General features: G+C 50.4%; 1 protein-coding gene across 5 annotated transcripts in view; it reads right to left on the minus strand.

Annotated features, from left to right (window-relative positions):
* Window positions 1-8,472: 8,472 nt before the first annotated feature.
* Window positions 8,473-27,068, minus strand: part of UPB1 (beta-ureidopropionase 1) — a 29,183-nt gene continuing 10,587 nt past the window's right edge. For 2 of the 5 annotated variants that reach the window (XM_082354772.1, XM_082354776.1), the window contains 7 exons: window positions 23,650-23,744; window positions 19,904-20,065; window positions 18,147-18,316; window positions 14,202-14,283; window positions 13,248-13,290; window positions 11,935-12,089; window positions 8,473-8,812 (listed from right to left, as the gene is read on the minus strand). In XM_082354772.1, coding sequence (XP_082210898.1) covers window positions 8,678-8,812; window positions 11,935-12,089; window positions 13,248-13,290; window positions 14,202-14,283; window positions 18,147-18,316; window positions 19,904-20,065; window positions 23,650-23,744 — 842 coding nt within the window. In that variant the 3' untranslated portion in view covers window positions 8,473-8,677. Of the gene's footprint in view, window positions 8,813-9,791; window positions 10,194-11,934; window positions 12,090-13,247; window positions 13,291-14,201; window positions 14,284-18,146; window positions 18,317-19,903; window positions 20,066-23,649; window positions 23,745-27,068 lie in introns of those variants that run through there. The other 3 variants (XM_082354773.1, XM_082354775.1, XM_082354774.1) reach the window with 3 other exon arrangements.

Genomic DNA, 27,068 nt, shown 5'->3' on the forward strand with positions numbered 1-27,068 from the left:
CTGTGGGCAGGAGGAGGACCTGGGGGGGTGGGTGAGGAGTGGGGGGACAGTGGGGCTCACAGGAGGGCATGGGGGGTGCAGAGGGCAGGACTACAGCCCTCCCTGCACCCTGAACCCTTATCTGCTGGCTACTGCACTCCTGGCATTTTGCTTGATAAGAATCTACAGAAAAGGACTTCCCTGGTGGCACAGTGGTTAAGAATCCGCCTGCCAATGCAGGGGACACGGGTTCGATCCCTGGTCCAGGAGGATCCCACATGCCGCAGAGCAACTAAGCCCGTGCACCACAACTACTGAGCCCGCGTGCCTAGAGCCCGTGCTCCTCAACAAGCCACTGCAATGAGAAGCCCGTGCACCGCAAGAAAGAGTAGCCCTCGCTCGCCGCAACTAGAGAAAGCCCGCGTGCAGCAACGAAGACCCAACGCAGCCATAAATAAATAAACAAACAAATAAATAAATAAAGTTAAAAAAAAAAAAAAGAATCTACAGAAAAAGGAAGTGTTTGGAAATCCTGCCTTATCTGGCATCCTCAGACCTGCCCCAGGTCCTACAGAGAGCTGATGGAGCCGGAGCCTGTAGGTCCTGGTCTCCGGCCAGTGCTCTCATGCTGGCTGACTGCTGCTCGGCCCCTCCCCAAGCCCCACATTGTGGAGACAGAGGTCTCTAAACTGGAGAACAGCCCTCTGGACACAGCTTCAGTCAGGGAGCTGACCACCTGAGGTCAGTGTGCCCAGCTAGTGTGCCAGGCAGCAGGGCAGGTGTCCTATGAGTGTAGCCAATAGCATGTGAGCCCTGGCAGGGAGCGCACCCTCTGCACTTGAGCATGAGCCCCTTGCCCACCCGGGGGGAAGGAGCCCATCCTGAATGGACATATCATGGGTCGGGACAGGCATGGAAGAGATTGGTTTGGGGCCTCTGAGTGGCCCCTGAATACAATTATGCGAGGAAAATGACAGAATGAGGGAGGCATTGAAGCAGGAGGGACCAAAGGCAGGGGGCGGGGCATGGTGAGTCCCGGGTGGGATACGCTGCCCAGAGCATGTGGTGGGGGGGCATAGCGAGGGGACAGGCTGAGGACTCCTGGGAAGGGCCCCACTGGGAGCCAAGGGGCCAGACCAAAGCAGAGGTTTGGGTGCAGGTAAGCTGGCGCCTTTTGCCCAGGGTCGCTCATGGGGTTACATGAGGGTCTCTCAAGCTGTTGGGCAGGGTTGCAATTGCCTCAGGGCTGGACTGGGGCTGAAGCATCTTCTTCCAAGCTCACTCATAGGGCTGCTGGTCACAGGCTGCCTGGGTGTCCTCATGACATGACAGGAGGTAATAAGAGAGAGGGAGGGAAGGAGGGAGGGAGAGAGCAAGAGCACGAGAGCGTGAGAGCAAGCGTGAACACCAGGAGGCAAGGATCACTAGAGGTCCCATAGACCAGAGCTAGGAACGTTCCGGAGACCATCCTCTCTAGCGTGTCCTGAGCCACGCCCTTCAGAATACTAATGGTGAGAAGTTCTATATGACGGGGTGCCCTGGTCAGATCAGCTTGGCAAACACTGCATGCTACAGCCCCCGCCCAGAGATTTAGGATGTGCAGAAAAGACTCTATAATCCTGCGGCAGGGGGACCCCATTCATTTAGGGTTTCCCCAAACTGCTTTGCCACAGAGCTTGTTTCTGTGGAACACTGGTATTCTGTGAAACATGCCCATCCTTGGGTAACCACTGGTCTAGTCCAGTGGGGAGACTGCAGCCCAGAGAGGGGAGCAACTGGCCCGAGGTCATTGTTCAAAGGGTTATGGACAGAGCTTGACCCAAACCCATCATTGCTGCTTTCCCAACCCTTGGCCCAGGTCACGGTCAGAAGCAACCCAGTGGCCCTGCAGGAGTGAGCAATGCCAGCAGAGCCAGGAAGTGAACTCTGAGTTCTGGAGCCAGAGCTGGGCTGCACTGGCCCCGGGCGGCCTGTCTCCAGGTAGGGAGCCTGGCGTGTGGCCCCAACGCTCTGGAGGAGCACAGATCCTGCTCTCCTCTGACTCACCTCCGTCCAACTGCCCCAGCTGCAGTATCCAGGGACCCACATCATGGATTTGCCCTGGCCTGAGGGACACCTCAGATTTACCTGAAAAAACTGGCAGCTGATCCTCCAGGGGGAACTTACATCCCCATCTCCTTCTACCAAAGCAAAGCCACTGGTTCTATGGTGACCTCAAGTTCCCCCAAATGCCTGGGTCTTATTCACCAATGGGTCAACTAAGCTGAAATCCAGTGGTGTCCACTGGCTGCTCTGCTGTTTACCCTCAGCAGCACGGCCCAGAACCAGAAATGGGTGTGAGTCCTCTGCTCAGTAGCGAGAATCCCAGGCCGTTCTCATGCACTAGGCCAATCCTCCACTTGGTAAACCCCGATGTGTTTTTACTGGCTCTTGGGCTGTTGTTGGGTCTGCCACCCCGCAAACTTCAAACTGTCTAGATCACTCATGTGGATGCCCAGGTCTGTTCTCTGATGCGACCAACTGGGATAAGGCTGGTGATTGCACCCCTGTGCCACCTGATTGCCACCTGGATTCATCACTGGGCTGGGTATGACAACACACCCGCCACCTTGGACCTGGAGCAAAGGAAAAGTGGTTTCTGATGCAGAGGCTACCACTGCATGCCAGAGTTGTGATTCCTGCCAAGGGCTGGCCCATTTCTCTTGCAGGGAAGGAGGTCACCTTGCCCAGGGTGTGGCTCCGGGAGGCACACCTCCGACTCCATCATACCTCCCACCTGCTCTCGTGGCTATTCATGGTGACTCATCACGGTTGACACTTTCTAGGGTTATGGAGTTGCTGTTCCATTCCAATCAGCCAACTCTGGGCACACCATTGTGGCCCTTGAAACTAATCTGTGTGGTGTTTTTTGGCTTTTGGGGCCATTTGCAGTCTGACAAGGTGTACCTTTCATCACAAAAGCTAATCAGCAATGAGCAGAAGTCAAGATATTCAGTGGACCCTCCACACTCCCTGCCATCCATCCACAGGCATCTGGAATCATTCAACACTGTAATGCCTCCTCAAAAATCAACACAAAAAGGTTTCTGGCTCTACTTCCCTCACTGCCTCCTGGTCCACACACTTCTGTAAAGCATTTTGGTCATTGAATGCACCTGTACCTAGAAAAGCCACTTCCTGGGGACATCTGGATGAAAGTGGTAAGAAGGTCATAAGGACCTATTTCGAAATTTGGGGATTCAGACTTGACTATTCCTGGACACCTTGCTTCTTTATTTCCCCTGAGAGCAGCTCTGGGCCGGCCTGGTTGGCACATTTTCTAGGTGAAAGCCAAGCCAAAAGGGGGCCTAGGGATTCAAACTTGATTCTGGTTCAGCCACTTTGATTCTCTTGACGGACTGGCACGGTCTTAGATCACAAGGGCTGCAACCACTTGGGTGAGGACATTGCTCGAGGAGAACTCCTACGGCAGCCCATGCGGGACAAAGTGGGGAATATATTGGGTCTCTCTGCATTTTATAAAAATGCCCTTTTCTTCTTGCACCTGACCCTTCCAAACAAAAGGCTTGGGTCTGAGAAGGAGAAAATGGAGGAAAAAAAATTAACAGGTGACATTTTAGCTACTGGAGTTTAGCTATGCTGATTTTGGAGGGGGAGCAGCAACTCTGGCCCCTAGGTAGGAAACACCTTAGATCCCAGGAGATAGGTAGGGAGAGGCATTAATCACGAATGATCTTTGCCTTTCATAATTGCCTCTGGAGCCTTCCCAAAAAATGCCCTGGTGCAGTTCTCCCAAACTTCTGCAAGCACCTTAAATGTAACAGGGTTTGCCCTCTTCCTGACCAGATGGCTTTGACTACAGTGTGATTCCTGTTAACCTCACCAGAAGTCTATTGGAAATGCAGGAGATGTGGTTGGCTCCTGTATCTTCCAGGAAAAATTCCTGCAGTACCACCAGATGCCTTCCCAACCCCCATTCCCATAGAACTCACTCAGTCACCCTGTGGGGAAGAAGAATGCCACCCAGCTGGCGGCATGGGCAAACAGAATAGATTGGATGACTGCCCTCAGGCAGTCCTTCCAAATAGGAGGATCAGACTCAATTATTCAAACTCACCTGGGAACCCAAAGGCCTACCAGCTGGCCGGGAGGCCACACTAGAGGCATTATCAACCTCTGTCTTGATGGATGGAGGTCCCTCTTGGGGGACCCCAACACTTGTAAATAACACTTTCTTTCTAGGGGCACCATGTGTGCCCTGATGACTGTACTTGTGTGGACGCCATGCATGAACTCACCAACCTCCCTGAACAGTGTCTTGCATCTTTGTGGTGGTTGTAACAGACCTTCAAGTGTTTATTTATTTTGTTTTGGTTTTTTTTTTTTTGACCGCGCCGTGGCTTGCAGGATCTTAGTTCCCTGATCAGGGATCGAACCTGGGCCCTCGGCATTGAGAGCGCAGACTCCTAACCACTGGACCGCCAGGGAATTCCCCCTTCAAGTGCTTAAACAAATACCACCAGTAGGTTGGGTAGCCCACAGACAACTGTGGAGACCTCACTGAAATGAGGCTATCCTGAGTTACCCTGGGGAGCTTCCTGGACCAATAACTGACCCATTATTTAGGTGGACTCTGTGGGTAGTTATCCCTGGGATGGTAGTCATTGATTAGAAACAGTGATGTCCCTGACAGTAGCTGAAGTGACCAGTGGTACCACCTTGGCCCTGGAAGTCATTCAGGTCAGTGTCAACTTACTGGCCAGAGTGGGTACGAATGATAAACTTGCCTAGACTTCTTCCTTGTGGGCCAAAGCGTCGACTGGGCAATACCTAATATAACCTGCCATTCTTGGATTAATGACCTAGGCTAAGTGGAGAGGTCAGTATTTGAGAAAGCCATTTGACTTTTTCTAAGATAGACCTTGATGGTTTATGGGATTTGTCCAGCCTGTTGGGTCAAGGACCCAGGGGTGGGGGGCGGGTGGGGGAGGTGGGATTGAGGTTAATACTGCAGGTGGGACTCATTCTGCTCCTTGAAGCGCTGTGGATGAAATTAATTAAATGCCAAGAGACAAACTGAATTGATTTAGTCCAGCTTCTGTTGATCAGATTAACGAGAGCAACTGTTGGCGTGGTACACTCATGGGGAAGTTGCCAGAAGTCAAGATGGTGTAGAAATGAGGGGTGGATATTTTTGGAAGTTATCGTTGTGGGTCTCTCACATTTCTCGAGTTTCTGCCTGACTTGCGAGCTAAAACCATGAATGCCTTTGTCCCAGACTATTTTTCAAGGATGTCTGCAGAGCCAACAGCCTTGTAAGATAGAGATAGGTCTCCCTCCAGAGCAAAGCATAGGTGTTCTTGCGACCTTGGTAGAGAGGGGCAGCGTCTGTCTTTAGAACAAGGAGCAGACATACTTTACCATCCAGTATAAAAGAGTCAAATTCTCTAAGCTCTCATCTCTCTTTTTCCCTTTCTCTCCTTAATGCAACTCACTGTGTGTGTAGGAGTCACTTGGCCCTCTTTGTGTTGTCTTGTGGGAATTGGGGCTCAAGGAACTCCTGCAAGAAAATGCTGGTACTCTGGCTGCTGCTATTGTTGTAACGAAGTCCTTTGTCTCTGATCCAGGAGTGTTGTGTCTTTTGCTGAGCATCCATGAAACTGAGGTCAGCTAACTCATCAGCTTGCACATAGGGTAAGATCTCAGATTCTTCCCAGTTCTTGACAAGACGTTCATGCTTTTCAACACAGTGAATTCCATTTCTTGGGACCTACCCTAAAGAAAACAATAGAAATAAGACTAATTTAGCCATTAAAGTATTCATACCAGCATCATTTGTAACAGCAATGAATAAGTACATACATACATACCTTAATGTCTAATGTAGGGGAATAATTAAATAAATAGGGGGCCATCTACATGTCGAACACTATGCAGCTGGTAAAGTGTTTAAAAACAATTTTTTTTTTTTATGGTGAAGGAAAATGTTCACATTACATTGAGAAACAGAAGGGAACACCACAAAATTATATGGACATTATGATCCCAATTATGTTAAAATAGGCATAGTCCATAAAATAGGACTGAAAAGAAATATGCCAAAATGTTAGCTATGATCTATCTCTGGGTTGGAGGACTAGAGATGATTTTTTTCTCCCTTCTCTGTATTTTCCCTTATCTTCTAAATTTTCTATAAAATATTTGCTCACTACAATCAGAAGAAAAAAGCCGATTTCTCTTTTGAATACCACAGTCCCCAGCCATGAGATCCTCTGCCCAGGGTCCCAGCTGAACCAGCGTGCCTTCCTTTGCTCTACAGAATTTCCCCAGGGGCCTGCTGTGCACCTGGAGCTGGGGACAGGAGAAACAAGAGCAGAAGCCCAGCCCTCAGCCTGCACCATGCAGACATCTGCATTCCAGGGCCCATGACTCATCGTGGACTGAGGCGTGTGACCAGGATGGACTTCCCAGCACAATCATTTAATGGGTGTTGTTGGTTTTTTGGATTTTTTAAAAAAAATAATAACTAGCATTTATTGAGCTCTTACAAAGTGCCAGACTATTCTGAGTGCTTTACATCCTCATAACAAATCTATTAGGTAAATACTACTAATTTTTTTTTTTTGGCCGCATTGCATGGCTTGTGGGATCTCAGTTACCCAACCAGGGATTGAACCTGCGCCTTCGGCAGTGAAAGCCCCGAGTCCTAACCACTGGAGCACCAGGGAATTCCCTGTAGTTTTCATTGTAGAAGTCTTTCACCTCCTTGGTTAATTCCTAAGTATTTCTTTTTGATGCTATTCTAAGTGGAATTGTTTTCTTAATTTCCTTTTCAAATTGTTTAGTGTATAGAAATACAACGGATTTTTTTTTTTAAATTAATTAATTAACTTATTTATTTATTTTATTTATGGCTGTGTTGGGTCTTCGTTTCTGTGCGAGGGCTTTCTCTAGTTGTGGCAAGCGGGGGCCACTCTTCATCGCGGTGCACGGGCCTCTCACTTTCGTGGCCTCTCCCGCCACGGAGCACAGGCTCAAGACGTGCAGGCTCAGTAATTGTGGCTCACGGGCCTAGCTGCTTTGCGGCATGTGGGATCTTCCCAGACCAGGGCTCGAACCCGTGTCCCCTGCATTAGCAGGCAGATTCTCAACCACTGCACCACCAGGGAAGCCCTACAACGGATTTTTGTGTGTTGCTTTTGTGTCTTGTTGCTTTGCTAAATTCATTTATTAGTTCTAATACTTTTTTGGTATGAAATCTTTAGGGTTTTCTATATACAGGATGTCATCTACAAACAGATGATTTTACTTCTTTCAAATTGGGATATGATTATTTATTTATTTAATTGCTCTGGCTATAACTTCCAACACTATGTTGAATAGAAGTGCAAAAAGTGGCCATTGAGTTTTTCACCATTAACTATGCATGATGTTAACTGTGGGTTTTTCATATATGGTCTCTGTTATGTAGTTTACTTCTGTTCCGAGTTATGTTGAGTGTTTTTTTAAATCATGAAAGGGTTTTCAATTTTGTGAAATGCTTTTTCTACATCAATTAAGTTGATCATCTGAGATTTTAATGTGGCATATTACATTGATTTTTGTATTTTGGATCATCCTCGCATTCTGGGAATGAATCCCACTTGGTCATGGTGTATAATCCTTTTAACATGCTGCTGATTTCAGTTTGCTAGTATTTTGTTGAGGGTATTTGCATCAATATTCAAAGGGATATTGGTCTGTAGTTTTGTTTTCTTGTAGCATCTTTGTCTGGCTTGGGTGTCAGGGTAATGTTGGCCTTACAGAATGAGTTAAGAAGTGCTCCCTCCTCTTCAGTTTTTTGGAAAAATGTGAGAAGAATTGGTGTTAGTTCTTCTTTGACTGTTTGGTAGAATTCGTCAGTGAAACCATCAGGTTCCAGGCTTTTCTTTTTTGGGGGAGCGTTTTGATTACTCCTTCAGTCTCCTTACTAGTTATAGGTCTATTCAGATTTTCTATTTCTCTGTGACTCAGTCTTTTTTTAATAAATTTATTTTATTTATTTATTTTTGGCTGCATTGGGTCTTCATTGCTGTGCGTGGGCTTTCTCTAGTTGCAGTGAGCGGGGGTGTGCGGGCTTCTCATTGCGGTGGATTCTCTTGTTGTGGAGCACGGGCTCTAGGCGTGTGGGTTTCAGTAGTTGTGGCACGCAGTCTCAGTAGTTGTGACACACCTTAGTTGCTCCGCGGCACGTGAGATCTCCCCTGATCAGGGCTCGAACCCATTTCCCCTGCATTGGCAGGCGGATTCTTAACAACTGCGCCACCAGGGAAGCCCCTGTGACTCAGACTTGATAGGTTTTGTATTTCTAGGTATTTGTCCATTTCATCTAGGGTATCCAATTTGTTGGCGTACAATTATGTTGGTTCGCAACCTCAGGAGTTCCCCGGGTGAAATTTAAAACTGGCCCCTGCTCTCGGAGGGCAAGAAGAGACCAAAGAAAGAAGCAGCCACTCCAGATTGGCAGGTGGCAGTTTTAATAAAAGGACTTACATAGGAAGCTTGTCTTGGGCGGCTGCAAGATGAATAGATCTCTGCCACCTGCCTGTCAGAATTTTAAGAGTTTACACAGTTGCCTTAATGGGGTTCAGTCACTAATACAGTCCAGATGGCTTCAATAACACACCACTCTCTCAAGGTTGCATCACCAATGTCACTCCTAATGTAGGAACAGTGGGCAGAATGGACATTCCAAGGACACGGAAGAGGGTAAGAGCCTCCAATTGCCCAGGTCCAGCTCACAGCTCATCAGTGCCTTTAAATCCAATCGAATTAGAGAAGAATTCCAGGAATCCTAGAACCAACACAGAAGACTCATCCTTGAGATTCTGTTCCTCTAGAAACAGTTCCAATACCAGAACCTACATCAGTCAGGGTCCACCAAAGAAAGAGAAACAGGGGAATTCCCTGGTGGTCCAGTGGTTAGGACTCTGAGCTTTCACTGCCGAGGGCGCGGGTTCAGTCCCTGGTCAGGGAACTAAGATCCCGCAAGCAGTGAGGCATGGCCAAAAAAAAAAAAAAGAAGAAATGGTAGGATACATATTAAGGAATTCATTGCAAGGAATTGATTTCAGTGACTGTGGGGTCTGGATGGACAAGCCTGAAATCTGGAGAGCAGGCTGTCAGGAAGGGCAGACTGGAATGCTCGGGCCTGGGCTGAGGCTGCTGTACACACGTGAATCCCTTCCTCATCCGGGAAGCCCTGCTCCCGGGGCCTTTTGACGGATTAAATCAGGCCTACCCAGATTATCTAGGATAATCTCACTTGCTTGGTTAACTGGCTATGGGCTTTAATCACATTGACTAAATACCTTCACAGCAACACCCAGATTAGCATCTGATTGAATAAGTGGAGACTATAGCCAAGATGACTCTTCCAATGACTTTCCCCCTGCCCGCAGCCACCAGGTGCCTCAGTGACTCTGGTCAGCCTCACCTCCCTCTAGCGCATACACTCCCACGCTGACCCTCGAATTGCTGCCAGTCTAAACAGAGAAGCGGAGAAACTCAGGACTGGGGCCTCCCACCTGTGTAACTTCAAACCAACTTGCACAATGGGTGCCTGGGAATGTCTTTATTTATTTTTTTAAATATTTATTTATTTATTTATTTATTTTGGCTGTGCCGGGTCTTCGTTGTGGCACACGGGATCGTTTTAGTTGCGGCACGCGGGCCTCTTGGTTGCAGCATGCATGTGGGATCTAGTTCCCCGACCAGGGATCGAACCCGGGCCCCCTGCATTGGGAGTCATAGCCACAGGACAACCACGGAAGTCCCTGGGATTGTCTTTAATTGAATTTCTAAAATTCACTTAACAAAGTTTAATCATTTCAAAGTGAACAATTCAGTGGATTTGGTACATTCACAATGTTGCATAGCCATCACCTCTATCCAGTCCCCAAACATTTTCATCACCACAGAAGGAAACCTGGTACTCATTCGACCCTCCCCACCCAGGCACTTTAAAACCAATCTGGGCAGCAGTGCTATCAGGGCATCAAGCAGGGAGAATTTGGACACTAGAGCCTGGAGCCCTGGCTGATCTGCTGTGGGCAGAGGTGCCCTCCTTGGCGGGCAGCGGCTGAAGGCTGCTACTCTTTCACAATCTTGGGGCTGTAGCTGGGTTGGACAGCTTCGGCAAGCTCCCGTGCATACATCTCGTATCTGCCTGTCATCTGAAAGTGAAACACAGACTTTAGAGGTTCCCGTTTCATAAACGCCCTCATTTGCTCGCCACCACCTGCTGCCACTGGAGGGCAGCCATGGGACAGAAATCCTTTAGGAAGGCTGGTTGACAGGACAGTCTCAGAGTATGATATAGAGGCACAACCCCCGTGTAACCTTTTGGCAACGATTCTGGGGCTGTGGCGAAGATCACGGGTGCCGGTGATGACTCACACCCCCTAGCCCCTCCTGCTGAAAGACCTCTGTGATCTTCCGCCAGAAGGTGTGGTGGCTCCAAGGCAGGAGGGAGGAGGGCTTGACCTGCTCCCGGTCACGAGCCAGGAGTGGAGTTGCCGAGATTCGCACCCTGGTCCCCTGGCTCTGGAGGCCCATCCATTCCACATGGCAGCTCATCGTGGACACAGAGAGGCTGGGAGAGGCTGGGGGTGGGGCCGGAAAGCCCACCCAGGGTGCTCACACCCCAGCATTCCCTCCCTCCCTCCTTTCCAAAGCCTTGACGGGAACTCATGCCCATCACCATGGCTTGGGAAGCCTTCCGCTTTCAAAAAGTTACTAACGAGAAACCATTCTGTTTATTGGTTCCAACTTCTAATTTGTGTGGAATCCTGCATTAATCTAAACTTCTGGAGGAGGAGAGATAGGCCAGGAGACTTTCATGTGGGAAGTGCCTTCTCTGTCCAGTGAGAATCTGGGACTCAGGAAACGTGCCCAAGGACCCACCCTCACATAAACAGGGGAGTCAGGCCTGAAGCCCTTGTCTGGCTGGATCCGAAGTCCTGGTCCCTCCCAGATATGCTGCGCAAAGTCATTCCGTCCTGACAATGAGATGTTCATTTGTGTGTATGATTTTCTTTCTTTTTTTTTTAAATTTAATTTTTTTTATACAGTATGTTCTTATTAGTTATCTATTTTATACCTATTAGTGTATATATGTCAATCCCAATCTCCCAATTCATCCCACCCCCGCCCCCGCCCACCCCCTGCTGCTTTCCCACCTTGGTGTGCATACGTTTGTTCTCTACATCTGATGATTTTCTTATAAGTGGGTGCAGAGTTGGTGGAAATACTGCTAGACACTAACACAGCAAACTCCATCTGTGTCCTTGATGAGATGCCGTATTTTGGGGGGGGTCCCAGGCTGCAAGCACCCTATCCCAGGAGGTGGGCACTTACACTCCGTGGTGTCACAGGGTATTGGTCTCCAAGGCCACCTGGGGCCTTCGAGTTCAGCCTCTTGTTTTACAAATGGGAGTACTAAGGCCGGGAGCAGAAGGGGCTTGCAAAGCAGTGGCAGAGCCAGGTCTGGATCCCATTTCTCCGCTTGACCCACTTCCCTCCATTGTCAAGGCCTAGACTTGGGGCCTGGCCACAGGCAGAGCCAGACATGCACATTTACCTTGTGATAAGTGCAAATGCCTGGAAAGGAAAAAAGGATTAGCGAGGCCAATCCACTCCATTCTCTGGACAAATGAAATTGAGATTAATTTGCTTGAAAGCGCCCAGAATCTAAATCAGATGAGCAGAGAATTTATTGAGGCCTGCTGCCTGGGCATCGTTTGACCCAGTGGTTCCTCCCCTGAGCACCGGCCCTGGCCTTCAAGGAGGCAGACACTGGGCCTTCTGCTCAACTCGTAGCCTCATGCGGCTGTCCCTGAGGCCCCCAGCAGCCGCGGCTCCCAGGGCTGGGGGCAGGACGGGCCCACGCGGAGGAGCAGGGGACTCAGGACCCACCTTGAAGCCCCAGATGTCATTCACCTGCCGGCAGAGGTTGAGGTCGAGCTCGGTGACCAGCAGCCCATCCCGGTTGCGGGAGAGCCCGGGGGTGCGGCTACCATCAGGGGCCGCCACGTAGCTTGAGCCATAAAAGTAGCCGAAGTCCCGGTGAGCTGTGAAGGAGCAAAGGCAAGGCCCCCGTGAGCTCAGGCAGACATGGGTGGACTCTGCAGGGGGATGGGTGCACCAAGAGACTCCCAGGACAAAGGGTCCCCACCTCCCTCCCCAGTGGTGGCCAAGGTCCCAAGGACCTGCCTCCCTCCTTGGGCCTGGAGGCCCAGCAAGTGGCTGCATGTCACCCTCAGCGCCCTCACCTCTGCCCCGGGAACCTTTTACAGGTCACCCTAGTAGAGGTATTGGCCTCCAGCTCCAGCATCAGCCACCATAGCCCAAGGGAGTTGCATGGCTCTGCAGGGCTTCCTGTGGTGGCCCCGCATGGTGAGCTGGTGGCTCTGCCCTTGCCAGCCGTGCCAGCTGTGTCACCCTACCCTCCCTCCACGCCTCAGTCCCCTCACCAGTAAAGCAGGGTAACAGCCACCCTGAAGGTGCGTAGGGAGCATGTGGGCGCAGTGCAGGGCCCAGCTGGCCTCACTTTCCTGCAGGGAGCTAAGTGGGACCAGAGACTCAGGAGGTCTCCAAGGCCTCACATTGGGGGGGATATGGAGCCCTTTCAGGAAATGCTCTTCTGGGAGACAGACCCCCTCAGCCCCCTCTGCTTCCCAGGGCGGGAACCATGAGCGAGTTCAGACACCTCCTTGGTGAGGGGGCAGCCCCCCTCCCACATTCCAGGCCAGAGAGGTGAGGCGGGTTGGCGGGGGGGCGGGGAGTGGCAGATTCCTAGCAGAGGTGAGGTGAGACCTGCCCTCAGATCAAAACAAGCTGTGGATTCTAGGAACCCAAGGCAGCCATGCTGGGCTCTGGGGCATTTGTACAGCTGGGGAGTGAGGGGTGTGGACGAGGACAAAGGGAGGGGGGAGTGAGGTCTGCGGGGTGGATGATGCACCCCTATTTCAGGGCGCTCACAAAGGGCTCCCCCACACCTCAGTCCATCTTCACCCTAGTCCCGGGGGAGGGATGGAGTCTGATCCGATCTCTACTCCATCCTCATCCAGGGAATGAGGTGGTCACAGGGCCAGAACTGCCGATCCATATGGGGACACAGCTGTGCAGACACAGTCTGTGGGGTAGACCCTGCCCGGAAGCGGCAGATGGGGAAGAAACAGTGAGGCCCACCCCTCATATGCAGTCCCACGGAAAGTCACGGGACATACCTTTCTTGCCATCCCCAGAGGTGAACTCATTCGGAAAGAACTCCTGGGAAATAAAACCAAGGTAAGACACACCTATAGGGGGCGCTGCTGGGTTGTTCATCAACGTCAGGCTGGGGTGAGGGAGTTAGGAGTTAAAGTGATGAGGACCAGCCTGAACTTAACCATCCCTGCTGAGTCCCAGCCCCAGGCCAGCAGGCAGCCAGCGGGGCATCTGACCAGCCAGGGGAAGACCCGGATTTTGCCATCTGCTGGGAGAAGGGAAAGTCATTGAAGAGAGTGGTTCCCAGGGCCGTGGAGGGCGTCTGAGGCTCGCCTGCTGGAGTCATAAAGCCCAGCCTGGGGTCTGCAAAGGCAGCAGGGGTGGGTGTCTGCTCGTGGCTCTCAATATCTTCCAGAAGCCTAATGGAAACTGCGTGTCCAGCAGGGACAGGGATACGCGGGCTAATTAAAACACTGAGTTTCTTTACGTTGTCAGAAATTAGACTGACTTAGTGTTCTCTCAGACTGATCAGATGCTCTGATTAGAGTTTGACATCTGATTCGTAAGAATGAGGAAGAGGATTTGTTTTGCAATAAATACATGGTGTTTGTAGTCAGAATCCTTTGGTGCGTGAGGTCAAGGGTGGGTGGAGAGAAATTGGGTACTTGGCAGTACTGAGGTGAGAGCCTTTCAAAATGGTTTCAGCTAAAGACAAAACAGACAAAAACAGGGGAGGGACAGTGTTTTCTTTCAAAGTGACAGAAGCCAGTCTGCCCCCTGCTGGGACCCTAGCATGTGGGGCGTGCGTGCATGCAGAGAGGAGGTGTAACACCAGGTGTCCCCAGCAGGGCCACAGCAACAGCAGTTCTTTCCCTTGTGGCTTTTGCTGCTCTGAAGAGGCTGGGCCCCGCTGGCAGGCAGGTTTCGCAGCAGCTGCAGGAGGGCTCCCTGGAGGCCAGGCCTCGGGCACTTACCTCGCCTACCCGGTTGATGGCGCAGGTGAAGCAGTGATTGGCGATGGCTGCGTTTCTGGCCTCGATTGGCCACAGGGACTCACTGTGAGAGCGGAAGGAGAGGAACCAGGTTGCCGACTTCCCAGCCAGGCTCAGAGGATGCTCGGCCCCGAGCTGCAGCCCGGGTGCCAGCCTTCTAGGCCTGTGGTGGGGATGGCCAGGGAGACTCACTGCGTCCGTGGGTGACCCCAAACCCACAAACAGGCCAGCTCATCCCCGGCTCAAGCCAAAGCGGCCTTTTGGAGAGGGCCCAACGCAGCAGAAGCAGCCCTGGATCAAAGCCTCACCCTGACTCAGTTTCCTTTTCTGAAACATCCTCAGAGACCATGCAGATGAAGCTTCTGGGGGCGGGGTGGGGGTGGGAGGCTGTGTGGCAGGAACCCCTTAACTGCTGCTTCTCACTCGTTCCCTCCTCCCAGGTGGGGGTCAGGAACCCACTTCCCAGGCTGGTAAATGTCAGAAGGGAGCTGGGGCCCTGGTGGCTTGTGTGTAGCGTGTCCCCCAATCCCTACCCTGCTGTGCTGCCTTGCAAAGCAATCTCTACAGGGGGAGATTTCAGGCCTAGCAAACAGAGTACACCTGAAAGGAATTTAGGTTGTAGGTGGACATCGCCTCCCCTGTGCTGGCTCCCATTTCCCAGTGCCCCCCCATCTCCCTCTTCTGAACCCTGAGTCTCGCAGCCGAGGCCCCCTGGTTCTCCTACGGGCCCGGGAAGGAGTCATTCCACAGGCACAGCTGAGCTGCAGGCCTCCCTCAGTCCAGCACCTGCCAAGGGGGGACGGGGTGGGAAACTTCGCCCCAACCAGACACCCTGTCCTTCCCCAGCCCACCAAAGAAAATGTGCCACAGGATTCAATGGGCCTCCTTGTCACTAATTATCTGTCTGAGGAGCAAGGTGATTAGGATTCTGAACTGACAGATGTAATGCCCACTTAGAAACGCTGAGTGACTGGGAGCGGGATGCCCTGGAATCTTCCTTCCTGTCAGCATGCACCTGGTTTAAACCAGAGAGTAGGTGGAAGGGGTGGGTGGGTGCTTGTCACAAGCCTAATTCTCAGGAGGATTCACGAGTCTGGAAGAAAAAAAATCACAGGCTTGATTGAGGGGACTCATTTTGCCGCTTTTCTCCCCCCTCCAGCTGCTAAGCCGAGCTGACAAAACTTTTAAGAAAGGATTTTTACAGAAACACACCCGTCAATGACATTTTCGGGAATTAAGCAGACAGTGGCAGAGCGAGTGCCATAAAACATCGTTCTTGCAGTTCTCCAGGGAGGGTGCGGAGTGCAGGACTCAAACCCACAGCTGGCAATAAAACGGAGGCTCTCAAAACAAGCAACGGAAAGGAAGCCGGAGGTTCGTGAGAGCCGGGGCGTGCGGGAATCGTGGAGAGCCCGGCGGGGGTATGGGGACATTTGCCACTTTCCCAGCGCGGTGTACACAAGCCCTTAAAAATAATCACAGTGGGAAGGGGAAGGCATCGAGGGGTGGGGATGGCGGCTTTCCTATTAACACACATACATGGTAGAAATCCTGGACCACACGGCTGCACAGTTTGTCAGGATGACTCAGTTCATCAAAAAGCACTTTGCTTCCATTGGGTGCTTGGAACTGTGGGACCCACAAATGAGGATACCCTTCCAATCTGTGCATGTGCACGTGTGTGTGTGTATGTGTGTGTGTGTGTGTGTGTGTCTGGGGGGCTCTGATACAGAAGGTGGGAGATGCCGGAGAAGGGGATGGATGCTTCCAGAAGCTGTGAGCCGATGCTTGTGCGCAGCTGGGGGGGATCTGCCTGGCATCGTGCTTGCCATCAATTCTACAAATAATCATTCAGTATTTTAAGAAACTCAGAGTTGCACCATCCTAGTGAACCACCTGTTGTAATTTTCCCCCACTCTACGACCATCCTCAGTCTTTGCAGAGTTCTGATCCCAGCCTGGAAACACCTTTTTGCTCACAGGCTTTCATCATGATGCTGCAGTACCTCCATGAAGATTTGTTTTAGTGGCTGTACGATAACCCATGGAAGAGACGGGCTGGTGTTGACCTGACTCTGACCTCTCTCTCCCTTCCAGCTTTTCTTGTAATCAATCACGCTGCCATGAGCATCTTCAGGCAGGCAGCCTTCCCCTCCTCTCTCAGATGCGTCCTCAGGCTAAGGTTCTCAGACTATAATTATCTGGTCAAGGTGTGGACACTGTGGGAACTTGTGAGACATACTGCTTCTGAAAGACCTGTCAGAGTTTTAACTGCCAGCAGAACCACATCCTTGGAGGGCACCAGTTGGACCACTGTTGGCCAAGGAAGGAAGATCAATAACTTTTAATAAGCCGAGGACACGTGTGTATTATGTTGAGGTGCTTCTGTTTTCTCAACTGGGGCTGATAAAAGCCTGGGGGCGCTTGGTTGGAGAGGTGACCATCTGATTCCAGGACACAGCTGTGCCCAGCCCGGCCTGACAGCAGCTGTACCTGGTGGGGCACTGGCTTCAGGATCCTCCAGGGACCCCTCTGGGGAGCTGGAGCTTGCTGGATGTCTTACACATGGCCGGCAGGAGGGGCTGCTCTAGGACCCAGAGGTTCTGCCCAGGCTTGGTGGCCCGACGACCAGGAATCACCCTTTGTCGCAACTGCCAACAGACGTTGTCATAGTGGCCACGCTGCCAGGAGGCCCCCAGAGATTCTCTGAGGGGAGATCCAAGACTCGAGTGTCCCCTTCTGCCTGACGGTGCCCCCCCTAGACTCAGACAAGATGGGGTGCATGGATGGGGTGGCAGGTCTGGGGTAGCAGAGGGGGGTCTGCGTTCTGTGAGGGACCTGCTGTGCAGATCAGATCACGGAGGGAAGTTAACGCTGTGGAGGGGGCATCACGCTCAAGAGAAAGGCAAAGTGAATGTCACATCCTGACTTTTAGAAGAAATTCGACTGAAATTTCATGGAGAGCGAGGACAAGAATGACAGGGGTGGGGTGACAGGGAACTCAAGGCTGCCCACCAGAACTCCCCCAGCTGACCCCACGTGGGGACCGGGACTCCCCCTCCCGGCCCTGCCCCGATGACAGAGAGTGAAAGCCAGCACCTCCCGACCCAGGAATGCTGCTTTGGAGGAAGTGAGCTGGGGAGAGAGATATTTACACACAGATTCCTAGAGCTTTGGTACTTGTTGATGATGCAAAGCTGGAAACCACCCAGAAGCTCAGCCGTTGGGGAGAGAGAAGCAGCGGAAGTGCAGTCGTGCTGGGTCATCTCAGCTGCCTGCTCTTATTCAGTGAGGGGCCCGGGGCTTGCCCAGGAGCTCAGGGCTGCCAGGCCCACCCTCTACCCTGGTCACAACAGCTTTATCTACTCAGGGGTGAGGTTAACACCCAAACACGGGTTCTGTGTTATCAGAAGGAAACACTTGGTTGGCTAAAAACAGGTTTCAGAGCCACCTGACTGATGTCTTAAGGACCCTCTCAGCTCTGACCCATCGTCTGCCCCTTCTCTCGTCCGGGTGTCTGCTCTCCGTGCTCCGGACTCTGCAGACAGGAGACTTAGGACTCCTCATTCGTCACCCCACCTCCCAACCCCCCAGGAGCACAGCTGTGACACGAGGGGGAGCTGAAGCTGGCCAGGTACCTCTGATGCTCCAGACCCCTTAGAAGGGGAGCTTTTCTGAATCCTGTCAGCGATGGGGGAGATTATTATTACCTGAGACACCATCGTAGCCAAGGATGGTATTTTACAGTACAGCACAGCTCTTTAGGAGGGATCGTAATTGACACTTGGAGAATTTTTTCACAGAAAAGTTGGCACCATCCCAGGGTTCAGACAACCTGGTGGTCGCACCTGCCTGCTGTTTCCCAAACCTGCCTCCGCGCCCTGCAGCCTGCCCCCAGAAACCTCCCAAGTCCCTTGTGCCAAGTGACCTGAGTGCTCCGATGGTGGCCGAGGGGTTGAAGATGACCTCAGCACCGTTGATGCTATACATGAGCCAGTTGAGGGGGTGGTGCCGCCCGTAGCAAATGTTCACGGCGATCCTCCCGAACTGAGTCTGGAACACGGGGTGGCCCAGGTTTCCCTCCATGTAGTATGTGGACTGGAAGACAAAGGGTCATGTATGGATGCCTCCGAGCTGCCAAGTTTCCCTTTCCTTAGACTTGACAGAAAATGAAATGTCACCCATACTCCAAAAGGGATGCTCCTGGTATGACTCTACTTTAAGTTCCAAAATTTCAATCCACTTAAAAAAAAACCCAAAATCTGAAAACCCAGACACAATAACAGCAAGCTGACCCAAGGGGAAATCACCGTGGCTTGAGCACTTACCCACAATTTCTTTTGTGGCATGTTAAAAAGTCCCCAAAGCAACTTCCCACAGTATTTCAAAGATAAACTTGGTGAGGTTTCAATCATGGTACAACTAGAGGCTGAGGTGTGTGGTCAGTGTTAACACAAGTTGGTCAATGTCCTCACCAACCACCTGTTCCCATCGGAAGGTTAGAGCTGAAGGGACGGGGGCTCGTCCACAGCAGCTCTCACCCTGCTTGGGGGGCACACCGTAGCCCAGTGGACACAGGACCTGCCCGGCTAACGAAGGCCAACATGAGACTAGAATCCCACTCTGAAAGTGCTCTTCTCCACAAAGCTCCCTGGGCACCCTGCCTGGGGTCAAGGACGTCCCTGCACAGCAGGCAGGTGGGACACAGTCCTGCCAACCCTGCCTCTCCGCCTGCCCCCTTGGGGTGCTGGTCAGGGTCTCACACAGATCTGCTTCCTGCCTTTTGCCTCCTCCCATTAATTTCAAAATTCGTCAGAGTCGGGCAGCAACCAGGATGTGCACACAGGGTGGACGCCGGAGCAGATCCTGGTGCGTTGAGACAAGCCCGTCACTATCCGTGGGGAGCTAAAGATTAATCCCAGGGTAAACAGGTGAGGGGCACGTCTTCCCGCCCTCGCCTCCAGCTGTCACTGGGGAACGCTGGCTTCTTCTTTCTCCCCAGAGGGCCTTGGCTAGCTCTGCACATCCTTTCTCATCTGCCTAACCAGCCTGAGAGTGGCTGGGACCCCCACAATCAGGCAGGGCGGCGAAGGATGGGGATATCACATCCTGAACAACTGTACTTACTGCAGATCAAGTTCAGACTTCATATCTTAGGCATTAGGTGGAGTTCATTTCCCTCCTTCAAACATCCACCTCCCTCCACCTACACACCCATGATGGGCATTAACTGATCAGAACAGCTCCCCTGACTTACAGCCTGATTACGGGCACCAAGCCCCAGCTAACATACCTGACACATTCCTCGCTGTCACCCGACACGTGGACATGGCTGACTCAGACCCCACGGGAGCCATGGACAAGGACCTCTCCCCACCAAACAAGAACTAGACTGTGACGGACGAGGAGCTCAGGGCCTGAAAGGGGCCACGGGAATCATTTCACGCTTGTGCACTATTGATTTTGGTTTTAATTTGTATACGAATTACTTCAAAGAAAAATCCCAGGAAGCCAAATCAGGTTATATTTAAAAAAAAATAGCCCTCTGCACTAAAGGCGTTTGGGACTCACCGGGAATCCCACTGCATCCCATCCACCTGTGTGACGCAGTGCAGTGCAGGGAGGCCCCCAGCGCTGCTGCCACACTGTGCTGCAGCTGTGCTGGTCATCCAAGGGGCAGCTCACCTCATTGAAGTCGCCCACTCTGGGGATGTGGTTTTTCCTCGTCTTGCCCAGGATGGCTCCAGAGTTGGAGATCACCACGGCTGTGTTCCACAAGATGTCCCCATGTTCCGTGTCTCGCTCCAGGATGGGGGACACCACCACCATGTCATGCTTCCTCGCCAGCTGGAAAAATGAGTACGGCACAGTCTTATTTTCAAATCAAGTGTCATAACATTTTTATGGAAGAATCTAATGGTCCTCCTAGATAGTTAGACGGGGTTCTGAGCTCTCCCTGCATCTGTTCTTTGAAGACTAAATGCCAGAGTTGTCCTGACGCCCAAGCTTAGCTAAATAGGAACCAGCATTGTCCTTGTGCAGTGTTGGTGGGAGTGTAAAAACGGTGCAGCTGCTGTGGAAAACAGTATGGCAATTCCTCAAAAATTAAAAACAGAACTACCGTATGACCCCATAATGCCACTTCTGGGTATATACCCAAAATAACTGAAATTAGTCTTTTTTCTCTTTCTGATACAAGTGAGAATAATAACTATTTATTCATTCACTTTACCATTTACTATATGCCACGTTTGTGCTAAGAGGTGAAATGCATTCTCTATTCTTTTTTTTTTTTTTTTAAAGACACCAATTGTACTTGAACATTTGTTACTTTTTTTTTTTTAATGAATTAATTTATTTATTTATTTTTGGCTGTGTTGGGTCTTCGTTTCTGTACGAGGGCTTTCTCTAGTTGTGGCAAGCGGGGGCCACTCTTCATCGCGGTGCGCGGGCCCCCCACTATCGCGGCTTCTCTTGTTGCGGAGCTCAGGCTCCAGACGCGCAGGCTCAGTAGTTGTGGCTCACGGGCCTAGTTGCTCCGTGGCATGTGGGATCTTCCCAGACCAGGGCTCGAACCCGTGTCCCCTGCATTAGCAGGCAGACTCTCAACCACTGCGCCACCAGGGAAGCCCCCATTCTCTATTCTTAAGCGGTCTAAACTTAAATAATTCTAGTCAGAATTAAATCACTTGAAATTTCAATTAGCCTAGCAACCCTAATGAGAGGGTGTATGGGTTATATCAGGATTTCTGAAATATTGAAAATAGCCCTGGGGACCTTTTTAGTGTGGATAAGGCTGATTTCCTAATTCTAAAGGGTGCCCAGAGAGCCAAGTCTTTTGTTTTCCAACCCTGTGAGCCCTATACAAAGATCACAGACCCTACAGTACAAATAAAATAAAAGCAAGACTTAATGCCACTTCCCATAGACCTTCAGATCCAGAGGCAATAACAAGACAAAACAAAAAAGAAGGTAACAAGCGTTGACAAGGATGTGGGGAAACAGGAACCTTCTTAAACTGCCAGCGGGAATGTAAATGATGCCTCGTTCCTGGTGGAGTTAAACACAGTTACCATAGGACCAGCAACCGTGCAGGAAAGTAGATTTTCACACCCATGTTCTGAGCAGCACTATTCACAACAGCCAAAAGGTGGAAGCAACACAAGCATCTAAATAAATCGTGGTGTATATATGCAATGGAGTATTATTCAGCCTTAAAAAGGAAGGAAATCCTGGCCTATGGATGACATGGCTGTCATCCCTGACATGGATGAACCTGACGACATTATGCCAAGTGAAATCAGCCAGGTGCAAGAGGACAAACACTGCAGGAGTGTACTCACGTGAGGCATCTAAGCTAGGCAAATTCACAGAAACAAAGTGGAACGTCAGGCACCAGCAGCTGGGGGTGGAGGGGGTTGTTCCATGGGTGGAGGGTTTCAGATTTACAAGATGACAGAGTTCTAGAGGTTTGCTTCACAACACTGTGAAGATACTTAACGTGACTGACCTGTACACTTAAAAATGGTTAAGATGATTAATTTTATGTTATGTGTTTCTTTCCATAATAACAAAGAAAAAAGGGAGTTCCCTGGCGGTCCAGTGGTTAAGACTCTGCGCTTCCATGGCAGGGGGTGTGGGTTTGATCCCTGGTTGGGGAACTAGGATCCCACATGCCACATGGCACAGCCAAAATAAATAAATAAAATAAAATAAATCATATGTTTCACCTATACAAAAAAATCCCAGAAAGAAAACCAAACATAACTCTTGACACCAAATTCCTTTTGTCTCAAATAAGAAGTTCAGGATCTGGTGACCAGGATGAGCAGCCCCAGCTGGTCATTTGTCATCAGCTCTTACCAGCCCGTTGCTACTTCTGACCTTAATGACAGAACAGAGGGATGGCACGGCGGGCAGAAGGGGATGCTACGAGCACGTGGGGGTAGCTGTGGTCCCGGGGCCCTCGATGCAGACAGGGGTCCCCTGGGACCAGCTCATCCCCATCCTCCCTTTGCTCTTCCTTCCTCCCACCCTGGTTCAGGCACGCCGTCTGCAATCACTTCCTGCCTCGTAGCACAGAATCAACAATCTGGTGGCTGAGAGAATTTTCCCTACAGCCTGAGAACAGGGATGTTTGGAATCACAACTCAGTACTGATAGAATCACTATGATTACAGTTCTGCTCCAAAAACCCTTAAGTATATGTAGAAAGTCTGAAATGCGACATTGGAGAAATGAAAGGAGTTATTTTTTTCGAGGTGAGAATAAGCATAAGTCACCATTCGTAACCTCTTGGAATGTCATTGGGGTTTTCTGGATGACCGCTTTATTAAGATACAATTCACGGAGCATAAAGTCCATTCTTTCAAAGTGTGCCATTCAGTGGTTTTCAGTACATTCAGAGTTGTGCAACCAACACCACAAACTAATTTTAGAACATTTTCAACACCCCAAGTGGAAACCCTGTCCCCATGAGCAGTCACTCCCCATCCCCTCTCCCCGCCCAGCCCCTGGCAACCACTAATCTGCTTTCTGCCTCCAAGCATTTGCCTATCCGGGACATTTCATATAAATGGGATCATAGAACATGTATTATGAGGTTTTAATAAAGAAAAAGGAAGCCCAGTTTCTACACTGATGAGATGGGCCATGCAGAGATGCTTCCATAACTCAGGTGAACAGCAAGTGGGGTAGCAGAGCTCTGGACACAGACTCAAACTTGACCTCAGTCCCCGAGTGCCAGCGCCGCACTTGCCAGCTGCAGACCCTACTACGGGAGTCATCTCCAGGACCCCCTCCGTGGGCTGCAGCCCCCTCACTTAAAAAGCCATTAAGGGCCCTTCTGGCTCTGAAACTCTGATTTTAAGTGAAAGTACACTAGGGACTTCCCTGGTGGTGCAGTGGTTAAGAATCCGCTTGCCAGTGCAGGGGACATGGGTTCGAGCCCTGGTCTGGGAAGATCCCACATGCCACAGAGCAACTAAGCCTGTGTGCCACAACTACTGAGCCTGCGCTCTAGAGCCCACGAGCCACAACTACTGAAGCCCAGGTTCCTAGAGCCCGTTCTCCGCAACAAGAGAAGCCACCGCAATGAGAAGCCTGTGCACCGCAACAAAGAGTCGCCCCCGCTCGCCACAACTAGAAAAATTCTGCGCGCAGCAACGAAGACCCAACACTGCCAAAAATAAATAAATACATAAATAAATAAACTTATTAAAAAAAAAAAAAGAAAATACACTTAAAAAAAGGGGGGGGGGTAGGGGCAGTAAATAGTCTTATCTATTCTTACCTGGCAAAGCAAGAGCCAAATGGGCGCGTTTTCCACGGAGAAGGGCCACCTCTGGCAGCTGCGGCCTCTCTTTGTGACCTGCCCGTGTTTGGCCGCTGCCAGAGGTTAGTTAACAGTTAAAGGTAGGTTAACATCCTACCTCTTGACAGAACTTCGTGGTGGGCCCGTCCTCTGCTGACTCGGCAAATTCCGTCCATGGAAGCTTCTCTCTCGTACAGAAAGCAAAGGGCATAGCTGTGGAGAGGAGAAAGGTCAGAATCACATCCAAGCTCATGGCCTCTGAGGGGGGTCCTTGGCCTGGTGGGGGAGGGTTTCCACAGGAGACCCCAGCCCCAAGAGCCTTGGCCTGCCTTCTGAGGCCCATCCCTGGCTGTGGGGACACCTCCCCTTTAGGCTTCATGGCAGAATAAGAGGCGAGGCCAAATGTCCTTCCTATGGTCTTAAAAACACTTGCAGCAGAAATCTGAACAGATACTTGCACACCCACGTTCACAGCAGCATGATTCACAACAGCCAAAAGATGGCAATGACCCAAGTGTCCATCAGTGGACAAATGGATTAACAAAATGTGGTCCATCCATTAGATGGAATATTATTCAGCCTTCAAAAGGAAGGAAAGTTTGACACTTGCTACAACATGGGTGAACCTTGAAGACGTTATGCGCATTGAAATAAGCCAGACACAGAAGGACAAGTGCTATATGGTTCCACTTACATGGGGGACTTAGGATAGGCACGTTCACAGAGAGACAGAAAGTAGATGGTGGGTGCCAGGGGCTGGGGGAGGGGAGAATGGGGAGATGTTGTTTAAGGCGGACAGAGTGTCAGTTTGGGAAGATGCAAAGGTTCTGGAGATGGATGGTGGCGATGGTTACACAATAATGTGAATGTACTTAATGCTACAGAACTGTGCACTTGAAAACGGTTAAAATGGTAAATTTTACGTTATGTCTATTTTACCACAATTTTAACAATACATATATATGTTAAAAATTTTTTGCAAAAGGTACAGCCAGAAACTGTTCCCAACCAGCAGATCCCGAGCTGCTGGCCAATCTGCTGGTTGGTTAAGAGCACAACCAAGGCTCCTTGGGGACAGCGTCAGAGGGCCACCAAGGATGGCGCTGGGACCCTCACACATCACCATAGGAATGTTCATCCTCCCAGGGACTGAGGCTTGCTCAGGAACAAGAAAAGCCATTCATTTAATGACCCCATCAGAAGTTTGGGAACCACTGGGTAGGCTGAGCACTCCCCAAGGATAAAAGCATTATTTCTGTGACCTCTGGCTAGATGCCACCATCTAGGGGGCTAATTCAATAGGAAATTTCATTAACTCACTGATTTTTGTTTGCTTAAAAAAAAAAAAGCAGGTACATATACACGCAGTAACAATTCAAAGAATGCCATGCACACCAGATTCTCAACGGCAGTTTCCTTTGTGGGGTGGAGGGGGCTGCGATGGGGGTAGGCACCAGGGACCTCTGGCTGAGTGTGTCCCACTGCTCCACAGCCTCGGCCACGTGCATCCACACCCGCCAGTCTGATGCTGTGAGCTGGGATCTCACTGGGATTAGACATGCGTTTCCCGTGTCACCAGTGAGGTGGAGCACCTGGCCACATGGTTGCTGGCCTTTCTGGATTCATCCTCCAGATGATCTTGTCCGTAACCTTGGTCCACTTCCTGCTGAGCTGTTTGTCTTTTTCTTCTTGATTTGGAGTACTGAATTCCTTGTTTGGACCAATCCCGCATACAGTTGGCCCTCTGCATCTGCGGGTTCCCCCAACAGCAGGCGGAAAATATTTGAAAAAAAATTCCACAAAGTTCCGAAAAGCAGAACTTGAATTTGCCACACACGGGCAACTATTTACTTGGCATTTACACTGTATTAGGTATTACAAGTAACCTCCAGATGATTTAAAGATTTAAAGTATATGGGAGGATGTGCGTAAGTAACATGCAAATACTACACTATTTTATATAAAGGACTTGAGCATCCCTGGATTTTGGTCTCTGCAGGGTTGGGGGTCCTGGAACCAATCTCTACAGATACCGAGGGACGACTGTACTCTTTAGATCTTCCTCCTCCCAATAACCCAAGTCCATTTCTTTTAGGAGGATTAGCCTAATGGATGTTTCCAGATGCTTGCTACTGTTCCGGTCACTCTGAAACTCAGAGTGCAGGGAAGGTTTGTAGGAAGCTGTGTGATGTGGCTGGCGAGGACCACCTGGTTGCTGCATGGGTTGTGTGGCCTGTTTGGAGGTAATAATTGCAACCAACCTTTTCCAAACACGGGCCATGTGCCCAGCACGGTGCCAGGCCTGGTAATAGGCAGCATGTCCCCAATACCCCTGCGAAGTTGGTGTGACTCCTCATTTCACAGAGAAGAGAAGCACCAGCCTCCAGATTCCTTCCAGTCCCTGGAAGCCTGGTGCTATGATGGCATCACCACCATCTCAGCCACCAGGGCGGTAGCCCATGGAGGCAGCTAAGTGGGCAGCAGGCTCTGCCAGCACCAGCCCAGGGGGCCTTGGCACCAGGATCAAGACTCCCCAGGCGCCATCGGTGAAGATGGATGAGCTATTTTAAGGAAGCCAACAAGAAAGCTGTTGATAACAAAGAACAATCCTTAATGACCGTTGTTCACTCTCAGCTTTCAGAGCATTAGGAGAGACTCAAATGCCCCAAGAGAATAAAACCTCCCTTTCCGATTTCATTTCAGCTTGCTAAGCTCTCCAAATTTCTCCATTTCCATTTTAATGGCTTCTTTTCCTGTTTTCACAACTGCTGTAACGTAAACAAACTTTCAAAAGAAGCATGTGGAAGGGAGGTTGGGGGAGGTCGGCTGTGAAGTTCCAACTACAGTTTCCAAATTAGAGGGGAAGGGGGTTCCACATTCACTGAACCAACACTCCACGAGGCAGGCTCAGACTTGGACCGGGCCCTGCCCTCAGGAGCTGCCAGCCAAGACGGGAGCTGAAAGGGAACCTGTGTAGGGGAGTCCCCAGGGTCCCCCCAAAGGAGGGGGTGCCCGTGCTAGGCCTTGATGGATGTGCAGGAGTTTTCCAGATCCAAGAAAGAGAAGTTGGTTAAACCATCCAATAAATATTTTTTAGTGTCTGTCATGTACCAAGGATTATTCAAGTCACTAAAGATAAAATCTGGGTAGGGGAAAGAATAAACAGAATGTGGTCCATCCAAACAATGGAATATTATGCAGCCATAAAAAGGAAGGACACTCTGACACATGCAACTACACAGACGGACCTTGAAACCATGATGCTCAGTGAAATACGCCAGACACAAAAGGCTAAATACTGTAGGATTCCACTTACATGAGGCCCCTAGAGTAGTCAAATTCATAGAGACAGAAAGTAGAATAGAGGTTATCAGGGGTGGAAGAGGAAGGGGAGTACAGAGTTTTGGCTGGAGATGATGAAAAGGTTTGGGTATAGATGGTAATGACAGTTACATAATTTTGCAAATGTATTTAATGTTGCTGAATTGTACACTTACCAATAGTAATAGTATGCATATTTTACAATTAAATTTTTTT

This window comes from Balaenoptera borealis (assembly GCF_965194805.1).
Source record: "Balaenoptera borealis genome assembly, chromosome: 14".
Lineage (NCBI taxonomy): Eukaryota > Metazoa > Chordata > Mammalia > Artiodactyla > Balaenopteridae > Balaenoptera > Balaenoptera borealis.